Raw genomic sequence first — 12,171 nt, forward strand, 5'->3', positions numbered from 1 at the left:
ACCTGACACGGAAAAACCTCCAAGTTGGCTGAATAAACGGCCTCCCTTCTCGTGCCTGCCCTCCTCCGGGTCCCCGGAAACCCTTGCTCAGGGATTGGGCCCGTGGATCTGGGTGGTTGCGTAATGGTGGGCGGCCGGACACGAGCCGGGGACCCCGTTGACCCCGGCGGTAGGTTGACGCTTGTTTTGCTGGCAGAGGGGGAAGAAGCCCTCGAGAGGTCCATGCTGCGTTGATCTGTTAGCGTCACCGCTGAACATGGCGATGCTGGCTCCATGGCTGGGTGTCAAGTCAGGAGATGGGGTCCAGCGCGGTATCGTTCCATGTGAATAATAGTAGAGAGGGGGGAACTGATAGCAGACTCGGTGATCTTGTAAGCTCCCTCGTTCATCATCCCGTCTCATCTAAGCCCTTTTTTTTCTTGTCCAAACAACGCCTAGACCGCGACCAAAGGAACGTTGGAGGAGTAAGCATGGCCACAGCCGCCTGCTGATGTCACCACCAAGAGACCCTCACGCCTGCAAAAAACTGACAGCGGGCGATATCCCTGGATCTGACAGACAGACAGCGGAGCTCTTGGCCATCCGCGATCCGGGTCGCAAACTTGATCAGGTCTACATCCTTTTCTCTCTTATTACTCTGTGTCCCTACACTCAGACTCAGCACCTTCTTTTGAAGCTGCTGTTCCTCTTGTCGATTGACCTGTGGGACTGAGCGCGTAAAAGAACGACGTCCAGACCCAGACGCCCCGAAACATCCTTGTCAATCGTCAAAGCCAGCTCAGCCAGGGCCAAGCCAACCAACCAACCTCGCTCGCGCCTCCTCGCGAGCCCGCGCCCGACACACGGCGGCTGTGCCTGGAAGCAGAAACCCTCCGCCGAGCCCAGAAAGAGGCGAGGCCGTTGCGTGCGTTGCCGTTGTGGCAGGGAAAAAGCACAGGCACAAGCTTCATTGAATGCTCCGTGCTTCCGGCTCTCAACCCTCAAACTACCCCCTCCAATTAGTCGAGCCCGTCAATTAACCTTTCCGTCCCCTAAACGGCGCCGCTTTCTTCCATCTCTTCACCTTAACCTTTGCTCCCTCCCTCCCCGTCTACCGGCCTGTCAACTAAGGCATCCAATCGAGCTCGACGCCGCTGCACGATCCCGCCATCTCCGTCACCATCGTCTTTGCCGTCAATCGTCGTTGCAGCCGACGCCCGCCTACTCTACATGGTGCAGCCCAGCCAGGAATGTATCTAAACGCTCCAGTGCCACGGGGTTGGGATGGCCCTGATGGTCTACGGCCTCGGGCGCAAGACGTGAGAAAGAATGCGGATGATGGAGGAAACAGGAATACCGTTGTGTTTATCGTGAGTTGCTTCAAATGACGCGCTGGTAGACGCTCGCTGACAATCGCGTCCCTAATTATAGGTTATCGCGAGTGCTGTCGCCTTTACTGTCGCCGTGGCATTTTGGGTATTCATCTCCAGGAGGAAACGGAAGCCAACGACAACCGAGAACAAGAAGCCCGGTTTCTTTGCACGTATAACTAGAAGGTCAGGACAGGGCAACTACGAGCAGACAGCTGGCGATGATGGCGAGAGTGGAAGGAATTCGCACCAGCTCGACAACGCATCTTCAAACGGCCGACGCAACCGCGACAGTGCGTCCTCCCGCAACAGCCAGGCGAACCGCAGCGGCAATGCTGGCGCGACCGTCGACCGTAACACCTCTGTCCGCTCCGTCCTCACATTGCCTGCGTACCGGCAAATGGCAAACCCCAACGAACAAGTTCTCGGACGAGAGGGTGAACGAGATGGAGTGGATGTTATTATTGATCTGCCTACGGCAGAGGAAGAGGAGGAAGCCCGAGACAACGAGATGGAGACGCTCTACCAGATTAGGTTGGCGAGACGGCAAATGCTAGCGGAGCGCGAGGATAGGAGAGAACGCCGTCGCGAGGCCCGAACCCGTAACGACTACCGCACGCTCGAGCAGATCCGTGCCGAGACACGTCTAGCAAACGAGAACACAACCATCAGCGACCTCCGATCAGCCGTCGACCAAATCAAAGAGAGCCGACAGCGATCAGTGTCGAGTGTATCATACGCAGACGTGGGCATTGCGCGTCACGACGGAACGAGGATTCGAGCCAACAGCACGGAAAGCGAACGAGTAGGGTTGCTCTCTGATGCGGCCAGCTTGGGACATCAGCGGGGACGTAGTGGCAGTTCTGCGGTCAGCCACGACGACGACTTTTCGAGCCTAGCACCTGCGCGTTCACGAGGAAGTTCGCGAGCAGGCACACCGAATGACGACGGAAGAGCCGGCTCAAGTCCTGAGCTGGTTGAGGCTGATCTCGGAGATGAGACCATGCCTCCTCCCGAGTATGAAGACATTCCACTCAATGACGACATGCGGTCCACGACACCTATAAACGAACCTCCACCGGACTACCCCGGCCCATACCGGTCCTCTTCGCAACGGACCGCGGAGCGTGACCTGGGTTCGGGGCGGCAGAACGGTGAAGTGGGGCCGGCCGAACAAGCCGGCGACGGGCACGATGGCAGTGACAACCACAGTACACCACGCGGACGCGACGGGGCACCGCAATTACCGAGCCTGAGAATATCACAGCTCCCCGAGATTGTCATCGAGCCATCAAGCGCGCACCCACGAGACGACGATCGACGATCACTTCGATGACGAAACGAACACGTTCCTTTATCTTTTCCGTTTCAACGCAATGATTTTTTCCCCTTTCAGAGGCGCCGAGCTTGAATTTAACAAGTCATTTAACGAAAGCATGGAGTTTGGATCTGGCCTGGTAATGAATGTAATGGGGGTCGAGATGCTTTGACCTCGGTCCCGGTATGCTATTTGGCATACCAATCATGTTTTTGGATTCTGGTTTCAAACGGAGTTTTCGGTGGGATGAAGAAGAAGCTGTGGCATAGATCATATGGATGTCAAGTCTTTTGTAGGCAGGTATGGAGGCAGGGGATATGGCCGCCATGGCAACCCAGTCGTGGTTGTTATCCTGTAACTAAGCCAGAAATGTAATCACCATGGAACCCCGGCTATTGTGTCTGACCGTCTGTTGGTTGTTTGCATGTCCCTCTGAGGCAATCTCTTGTCTAAGTTTTTGCATTGGCATGAAAGAGGGCCCAGGCAGGAGATTTGTAGTAGGAATCGTTTCATGGCCTCGGGCGAGGTGGATGCTCGTTGGCGGCGGTGGACAAGGGGAACAATGTCGATTTGGACTAGCGGATGCTGAGCTGCCGATGGACGGAAGGGGGATGATCCACAGCAAGCTACCGTGCCGGAGCTCGCATGCACGCACGCACGATACAGTTGATGTCGGTGAGAGCTGATGGGCTTGAAGTGGTTGGGAAGGACGAACAGATTTGGAGGGCACGGGGCGAGGGGGGGGAAGCAAGATATTGAGACCGGATATGGGTTGATCAATCAGGCAATCCCCACGGACAGGGAACATGGCGTGGCTATATCCGAGAAGAACAGAGATTATTCAAAACTCAATGTCGATATGTAATCAATGGGACAAACAATGACGGCAGCGGGTCAGTGCAATGAACCGTGAAAGAGGTGAAACTCCGCGCCGGAGATGGAGGACAGCTAGCTCTCACCCAGCACAGCAGAGTTCTGTTCTTGCTGCTGGCTTAGCAAATCGTGAATAAGCCTTACAGGCTCAACCGCGCGCGAGTCGGCCCTGAGACCCCGCACTGGCTGGGAGAATGAGACCCATCGGTTGTTTTGTCAGGCTCGTGTAATGGGCCGTTGTCCGCGGTGGGTTACCACGGCATCGTGCTTAGGAAGTCCTGCTCGCATCAGCTTGACTCAGCAGGAGGGAGGGGGGTGCGCGTTGGGGCATGATTAGAGCTTTTTCGGATCATGATCGAGGTTTTCGGAGGGGCGGGCTAAGCTTGGATGGGAGGGGCTCGCTGAGGAACGCCTGGTAGAGTTGTATCCCTTGGAATGGAGGATCATGAACGAAGAAGAAGCAATTGAGACCTGGAGATTCCGTTAGCTAGGTCAATGAACTCGGCGGGATTCAGGATAGAGTCCAAACGATACGGGAGCACCGTGTTGCCGAGCTGAAGCTGCTGAGAAGCCTGTGAGTTTCCCCCCCGATCTTCCGGCGCAAGCTTTCCACAGGTTCCCGCTTGCAACCACATCCACGCGATATGGAGCTTCTGGACGGCAAGGGAACTGCACCAATGGCATCACCGCCCCCGCCGGTCTCGTTGTCTCCATTCGACGGTTGGGTACGGGAGTACTCCATGAATGGAAGGGGTGGACCTACCGGGCTGTGGGACCTCGAAAGCAGGAAGCTTGTAGAGAGGCCTGCCCACCTTGAGAGAAGCTCGCCCAGGTATAAGACGACCCGGAGCTCTCCCCTTCTCTGACCCTTTTTTCTTTTGTTCCTCAGCAGTTCACTCTTGCAAGTCCTTTGTCTATCCATCTATACTCCTTCTCAACTTTGATACCCCGAGTTCCAACTCAAATCAGTCACAATGGCTCCCAAGATCGCTATCGTCTACGTATGTGGTTACCCCTCCATCCTCACCCCGCCATCCTCACCCCGCCATCCTCATCATGATGAGCTTCATCACCGCCAATGCAGGCGATGCATTGCTGCCTGCCACCTGTAACGATGTATACAGTGGATGGCTCAGTGGCTTTTCTGCATTCAGCCATTCCCCTCACCCACAATGCCTTACTCATGACGACTCGCTAACATGCAACTCTCCTCCAGTACTCCATGTACGGCCACATCAAGCAGCTGGCCGAGGCTGAGAAGGCCGGTATCGAGAAGGCCGGCGGCTCTGCCGACCTCTACCAGATCCCCGAGACCCTCCCTGAGGATGTGCTCGCCAAGATGCACGCTCCCCCCAAGCCCACCGACGTGCCCGTCCTCGAGGACCCCTCCAAGCTCGAGGAGTACGACGCCTTCCTCCTCGGCATCCCCACCCGCTACGGCAACTTCCCCGCCCAGTGGAAGGCCTTCTGGGACAAGACCGGCAAGCAGTGGGCTTCCGGTGGCTTCTGGGGCAAGATGGCCGGTATCTTTGTCTCGACCGCCTCCCTCGGCGGTGGCCAGGAGACCACTGCTCAGAACGCCATCTCCACCCTCACCCACCACGGCATCATCTACGTTCCCTTCGGCTACGCCAAGGCCTTCGGTCTTCTGACTGACCTCACCGAGGTCCGTGGCGGCAGCGCCTGGGGTGCCGGTACCTTCGCTGGTGCTGACGGCTCCCGCCAGCCCTCTGCCAAGGAGATTGAGCTCGCTGAGATCCAGGGCCAGAACTTCTACGAGACCGTCGCCAAGTACACCGGCTGACTGCATGGCAGCAGCCAGGCCAAGGCTGCGCCTGTGAGCGATAGCACCAAGCCTGCCGAGGCTCAAAAGGAGACACCCAAGAAGGAGGGCAATGGAATCAAGGAGCAAAAGGAGCTCAAGGAGGGTCCCTGTGGACTCCCTGCAAAGTGCACTGTGCAATAGACAAGCGAATGATAATACGATACCTACAAATAAAACACATTCATATGATCAGGACAATAAACGCTTCCAGTGACGCTAAGCAAGTGACAATCTGACTATGGTGTCTCGGTATAGGAACCCCCCATCAAGACTTGGGACACTGTTCCAAAACTACCTATCGCTTAGGTAGTCTTTCTGAAGACGCAAATCTCCGCCATGCAATCGACACTCTCCAGTGAGCGACTGATCGAATGCTTGGTCCACCCGGCCATCATGTCGTCGAGAAGCCCATACACATACTTCATGGTTGTATGTTTCCTTGTGTCCCTCCCTGATGAATCGCCGCCCCAGTGCTCCCGGTAACTGGTCTGGAGGTCTTCAATCACATACAGCCCACCTGGGTTGACAATCTTCCACAGCTGCTCCAGAGAAGTGATTTGCTCCAGTATGCCGTGACCCCCATCATCGACAATCACATCGAATAAACCATCCCGGGTAGACTCGTTGGCGAATTGGTTTAGAAACTGGACGCTTGCTTGGTCACCGATCGCGATGCGAGCATTCGGGTTGTTGTGCTTGAATGTCTCAGCGCATATACGATCGTTGTCAATGAAGTACAGGTCAACACCAGGGAGGAACTCCAGCCATGTGTTGTAGGAAGCCCCAGGACCATAGTCCTAATAGATGTCAAAAGACGTATCACAGTAGACGTGGCAAGGGCCCGTACCATGTTGCACCCAAGGCCGATCTCGAGGAACTTGATAGGCTTACCCTGGAGAGGGCCGAGGTACTTTTCGTACATGAACTGGTATCTATGGGAGGTGACCTTGTTGGTGCCATGTTTTCGGGCAATAGCCTCGAAAGTTGTACTATTGGACTTGGACTCGGTGCTGTGTTGGTCGTGGTTGATGCTTGAGCCCTTGTTAGTGCTGTTGTGGAAGAGAGGCCTCAACTTACTGTCTGTCGAGGGTGCTTGGATATCTGAAGACCCTCGCCCTTGCCTTCAATTCCTGTTTTCTATACGCGGCGATCAGAAAGAAAGTCAAGCAGAAGCAGAAGGCGACGCAGAGCCACCGCCTCTGTTTGACAGTCAGTGTGAGTGGCATGGAGAGGAGCCAATAGTGACAGTGAACGTAGAGAAGCCGCAAAGATTGTCATCCAGGTTTTGGTATCAGGGAAGAGGTAACTCGAGTGTTAGAGATGTATGCAAGAAATAGGAGTTCATACTTTTGCAGAAGTCTAGACTCGGCATGATTGATATCAACCTTGCCTCTTTACTAAATGAGGAAGTACATGTAGGTGGAAGGAAGAATGGTATATTAGGTAGTCGCGGTTAGCGCAAATGCTCTTTCTAATTTGAGGATGACTCGAGTTTCTAAATGCTCATGAAAAACACATACAAAAGGGTATCTATCTTGCACACTTTGGGCCGCTCCAATCTGGTCACACTTTTTTGCGCCATTACCAAGTTCATCATTATGACCATAGCTCACGCGAACTGTCCAAACAACCTCCGAGTCCATCTCATCATACTTTACTTCTGGAAGAGATTCGTTTGTGATCCTGAATGCGGATTTGCCTGGAGCTCGCCGTCGTATACCCGACTCCGGTCATCGCGAACAGGTCCTGCAACCTGGATCTCGCCTCGGTAGATCTCGATGACGGACACCAAGGGAAGAATGAGAAGCAGCATGGAGAGCAGCTGTCCGAAGCTCCAGATCTTCTCACCCTCGTCCTTTAGCTCGATCGAAGGCTTACCGAATGCCTGGGATAGAAGGATGATTCGGATCGCGGCGCCGATGGCGACGGCTGTCATGAGTACTAAGCCGCCAATCTGGACGGCCTTGTAGAACTTTTGGTTCTTGCTGTGTAGGTACCAGGTCGCCAGGATAAAGATGATGGCGTTGCCTGCGATAACGACAATGGTGCCGACATACGACAAGCCAGCATTGGATGCAGCTCCGTTACCGTCGACCTCCCACACGCAAGCGATCGGTAGGGTCTTGTCGTCCAAGCCCTTTGAGACGGCCTCCAGGACAAAGACTCCAGACACACATGATAGCGCCAGGTTGACGAACATGAGGAACTGTCGCATCCATCGAATCACCCAGTCGCGGCGGTAGTCGTGTACGAGAGCCAGCAGTGTTGCGTTGTGCGTCGCCATGGACAGAAGCGACAGCATCCAGATGAGGAAGAAGTGATATGGCACAAGCGTGTTCATCTTGGCGAGCCCGACGCTCTGGATTCCAATGCCCTGCATAATCTGGGAGTCGCTGTAGCCGTTGAGGAGTTTTCGTCGAATGACCGAGTCTCTACCGCGGAATTCGCCAAAGACGACGCTGCTGGACAAGATGATGGCCAGGCATGCCGTGATCATGAAGGATAGCAGGATCTGTTGAGCCGTGTCAGCGCTGAAGGACAAATTTCGCATTCCGTCCGATCCAATACTTACACCCGCGCCTGCGACGCCTGCATCGCTGGCTGTGGGAGCGGTCGCATTTCCGCTGCAGTTGGCCGGTTCGATCAGGGCCATGATGCAGATGCAGATACCAAGGGAACGAATGAATGAGCGGCTGAGAAAGGCAGAACAGAGTCTGAAGGCATCTCCAGAAGACGAAATTCCAAGGGTCCACGACCTGACTGGGGCCTGGATTATTATTATGACGTTTGTGCTAAGCGCGGACGGACCCTGGTCGCCACGGCATCTGAAACGACTCTTTGTCGGGATCTACGGCGTCGATTGCGGAGGCATTGGATGGCAGGCAATGCAAGCTGGCATCGAGGCTGTGTCGAAACGTCTGGGTCGTATCCTGCCAGCGCATAACCAAGCGAGAGACTGAGAGAGAAAGAGAGCGAAATCCTTCAGTATGCCTTGGGTTGCTGCCGGTCATCCTATGGCGCAGCAATCACTGTCACAGTCAGGTCTGACCGCAGCAAACTGCCCCCAACCGTCAGCGCATGAGCGAAGACACGATTGCCTGCTGCACTCACCTCGTTTCTGTTTAAGTGGCATTCCATTTAGGGACGCAATCCGAGACATTGCTCTCTTTGGAGAAGAATGTCTCAAACATTTCGATCCCCCGCAAAGCATCCACATGGTCGATTATCGCAATGGCACTACGGAGCAATAATTGTGATCGTCCTATCCAACTTGGAGGGTCTTGATCATGTTTGCGACCATAAGCCGGCATGCTGGCATCCGCAGTAGTCACTGCAGGGAGTCTCGGTCAATCACATCCCTCCATCTTGGAGATACTTCAACCAGCACCAAGTTTTGCCCAAGCAACAGGTCCTCACCCCTCACTTCCAGTTATAACATCAATGGTCATGCGAAGCCACTGCTGGAATAAGCACGCTGGGAACGATTCTCTGGACCCCAACATTAGCCATCTGGACAGACTGTAAGCATCACTTCCCCAGCTCTGTTCAAACTTCTTGGTCGGGACACAAACGTCCCTTGCATGAAGTTACCTTCTTTCACATTCTTGACACGGTCTATGAGCCGCATTTAATTTAGGTTATATCCGACATCCCCAACTTCCAAGATGTGAGCGAGAACCGTGCATCTCTCGACGAACGGTGATTTGAATTGAGTCAAACAAGAGGCCCTGGAACCCAAACGATTGTTGGCTGTCTCTCATCAACAGAGGCATCTTTTCCGAGGGCAATATCGACTCACCCACCCAAGCCGTGTTTGACCAGCCCGGGCCATTTGGTCAACAGATAGGGGTGGTATCTGTTAGTCAGTTGAATAAGCTTGCTTTTGATAACATTTCTTACATGTCGTTTGCTTTGATGTTGTCCGTATTCAGCCGACATTAGCGGACGCCTCAAGCTGAACGAAGGAGTCTTGTTCGGCGGTTGCACCCTTGTCGATGCGAGCGACGCGATCTGCTCGAGGCATGGGGGTCGATGATTTGCTTTTTCTTGCCGAGACAACATGCTCCTGCGGGTGAGGGTGAGGGTGAGGGTTGGAGGAGGATAATGCGAGGCAAGATGGGTAGGATGGGGTTGACGCCTCCATCTGTGTGACCAGGCGCCGAGCAACTCATGGCCTGTGTCGAAGTTTGTGCTTTGGGATGGCTCTCGATGTCGCATGATTTGAGTCTGACAGCAGTCACACCAAGCAGTGCAATGCACAATACGCGGCATCTCCGAGCAACAACTCTGTCGCTGATCAGAGCCAGAGGCTCAAGCTGAGAGCATCTTTAACGATGGAGACAAGCAGAGACTATCAAGCAAACACCCCCGAATGCCTGATCCTAGCTCATGACAGAGAAGGAAACAAGACATGCCGATGAATGGAAGGATGCTGACGGTGGTACAGAACCAACGAAATGGGCGGCGGGCCCTTTTCCAATCATGAGTTCGCAAGGACACGACAGCCGCGTCAAGACAGGGCGGCCGTCTTCCCAAAACTGCAGCATGCAGCAACTGGAGTCGAGATAGGCCCACGGGGTTGGTCCCTTGAGTGAACACGGTCGCAGATGAGCTATTATGAGCTAGGGCTTGGTCCACCTGAAGCCAGGACCCGACAGTTTGGTTCACCACAGGTAATCATCGGGGGAGCCTCTTATTCACATGATAGGAAGCCGTCGACCGGGGAGAGGTCCCGAAGCGCCTCTCGGGGACCAGGAGATGTGGCCGCCCAACCGCTGCCTCGTTTGGGGCCTCTCTCCGCCCTCGGCGTGGCCCCGGGCCGGCCGATGTTTGCTCTTCTCTTGCGTCGTCGACGAATCTTCGGCAGAGGGCCACCAGATCTCTCTGCATCAAGGATGCCAGGGTCTGGTCGTGTGTTCATTCGTTGCTTCTCTGCGGCTTGCGGCAGCGCATGCTGTTGGGCCGCCACCCACGCGGACCACTGAAGAAGAAGCGGAGGCAAGGTCTGCAGGACGAGGCTTGAATGGCAGAAGCAGAATGGGGGCGTTCTTGAGCAAGCAAACGGCATGGCGCTCGGTCTGCCTGAGGCGGCAGAGCACATAGTCCAATCCAATCCAATCGGCCTTGGATCGACCAATGTTGGACGACTCCATCCCCATCTTGTTTCCCGTGGCCAACGGATCACGGCCCACCTGGAAGTCGGTCGTTGGTCATTGATTGAATGCATCAATCGATTGCCCCAAGCGAAGACAGCCTGACTGTCTCAGCCCCCCCGAAACACGACCAACGGCGACGTCCAAGGCATGCCCTCACGGCAGCACACCACACCTCGCCCTTGTCACTCACCCGCTCGTCCCATTTCCGCCGTGAAGAGCGTGGGCGTTGCTGCAGGCCGGCTTGTTATTGTTGTAGCCAGGAGTGTGTTTCCCTGCATGCCTAGTATGAAATGCTAACCCCTCCCTCCTCTTGACTTGTCACTTATAGAGGCCGCATCGCTCCGTCTTGCAGAAGGGTATCGAGATCGCCCACACTTTCCTGAGACCTTTGCAAGCCTAACCCCTCAGAAAGAATGATGCTCCTACCACGGCCACACGCTGGCTTCATTGGTGAGCCTCCCGGGCACGAGTCTACACGCTCGCATACCATATATTCTCTCCCAAGCCCCCCCATGAGCCGTCCTAGCAGCCGTCCATGCTGGCTCCCAAAACCTCGCCTTCCCGCCATGCCATCGCTGCTGGAACGCCTCTCCCCGGAGCTTCAGCTGCTCATCATGTCCGAGCTGGACTATCAGTCACTCATCTTCCTCTCCACGGTGAACCGGCACTTTCACCGCCTGATCGACCCTGGGCGGATGGCAGACCCGGTAGACAAGTTTCAGTTTGTCATGAGAGCAGCAAAGGACTTTCCACAACATCGACCCAGCGAGAGGGGTCGAGACCACCAGCCGGGCAACCTGGAGTGCTACATCTGCTTCCGCGTGCGGACCCCGGAGCACTTTGACATACTCCAAGCCCCGACGGCCTGCCTTGACCCACACGGCCGCGTCGTATCGGATCGGGAGCCGGGGCCCGGGGACCGAGTCGTCAACCTGCGCCGGTTCTGTATCGAATGCGGGGTCGGACACGGACTTCACGCACCGTTTGACTGCCTGACAACAAGGGCGGGCCAATTCCTTTGGGTCTGCCGGTGCCGGAGGGTGTTAAGCAAGCCGGACAGCCTGCAATGCTCGGACTGCGGATCGACCTGTCCTCTACGACCCAAGAAGGTTTGGTAGTCTCACTCGCTCCCAGAGACGAGATAAGAAGTGTCTTATTCAGACGTACACTAGAGAATCTAGGTGGTGCTAGCCTGGAAACGCATGGTCAGGTCAGATCAACAAGCCCTGACGACAAGGCCGGCCGGTACGGCGAGACAAGGGGATGAAAAGAACCCTGGAGATCCGAGGTCGGGACAAACTGAAGCCATGGATGGAAAAGTAAAAAAGCATATGATACAGAGTCTCCGGCAGGCTCTGTCCGGGGCGAGTGGGACTGAGCATTGACGAGACCTGTAAGGGGTTGTTTGATTTCTGGGATGATATTGGATGGCAATTTGGGGGTCAAGGTATTGGGAATTAGGTCTGGCCTGGATGGGTTTTACATTACACCAAGGACCGGAACAGATTATGTTTATTTAATGGGTACGGATGGATCGAATAGGTAGTTATTCTAGAATGAAAAGATTTATCTTGTGGTTATTCTATCTTGTCTGCGTGTAAGTGAGTGGCGAGTCGCATCATGAGCATATGGTAAAGGCCCCCTCACCGC

At 55.0% G+C, this 12,171-nt stretch overlaps 4 protein-coding genes and 1 pseudogene across 5 annotated transcripts, besides 1 other annotated feature; 3 read left to right on the forward strand and 2 right to left on the reverse strand.

The window, feature by feature from the left end:
- Positions 1 to 1,229: 1,229 nt before the first annotated feature.
- Positions 1,230 to 2,685, forward strand: NCS54_00043200 (Hypothetical protein; the record flags this gene model as incomplete). Its single annotated transcript, XM_053146084.1, has 2 exons — positions 1,230 to 1,349; positions 1,411 to 2,685. 2 exons carry the CDS (start codon positions 1,230 to 1,232, stop codon positions 2,683 to 2,685), a joined length of 1,395 nt encoding a protein of 464 aa, XP_053002059.1.
- Positions 2,686 to 4,514: 1,829 nt separating this feature from the next.
- Positions 4,515 to 5,506, forward strand: NCS54_00043300 (Minor allergen Alt a 7; the record flags this gene model as incomplete). Its single annotated transcript, XM_053146085.1, has 3 exons — positions 4,515 to 4,541; positions 4,757 to 5,331; positions 5,356 to 5,506. 3 exons carry the CDS (start codon positions 4,515 to 4,517, stop codon positions 5,504 to 5,506), a joined length of 753 nt encoding a protein of 250 aa, XP_053002060.1.
- Positions 5,507 to 5,667: 161 nt separating this feature from the next.
- Positions 5,668 to 6,395, reverse strand: NCS54_00043400 (annotated as a pseudogene). The gene is made up of 2 exons: positions 6,213 to 6,395; positions 5,668 to 6,162 (listed from the first exon to the last, which is right to left on the reverse strand).
- Positions 5,668 to 6,395: a sequence feature.
- Positions 6,396 to 7,019: 624 nt separating this feature from the next.
- On the reverse strand, positions 7,020 to 8,018 carry NCS54_00043500 (Hypothetical protein; the record flags this gene model as incomplete). Its single annotated transcript, XM_053146086.1, has 2 exons — positions 7,020 to 7,877; positions 7,938 to 8,018. The coding sequence occupies 2 exons, from the start codon at positions 8,016 to 8,018 to the stop codon at positions 7,020 to 7,022; spliced, it is 939 nt and encodes a 312-aa protein (XP_053002061.1).
- A 3,069-nt stretch (positions 8,019 to 11,087) lies between these two features.
- On the forward strand, positions 11,088 to 11,639 carry NCS54_00043600 (Hypothetical protein; the record flags this gene model as incomplete). Its single annotated transcript, XM_053146087.1, has 1 exon — positions 11,088 to 11,639. The coding sequence occupies one exon, from the start codon at positions 11,088 to 11,090 to the stop codon at positions 11,637 to 11,639; it is 552 nt and encodes a 183-aa protein (XP_053002062.1).
- Between the last annotated feature and the right edge of the window lie 532 nt (positions 11,640 to 12,171).

Source organism: Fusarium falciforme, chromosome 1, assembly GCF_026873545.1.
Source record: "Fusarium falciforme chromosome 1, complete sequence".
NCBI classification, from domain to species: Eukaryota; Fungi; Ascomycota; class Sordariomycetes; order Hypocreales; family Nectriaceae; genus Fusarium; species Fusarium falciforme.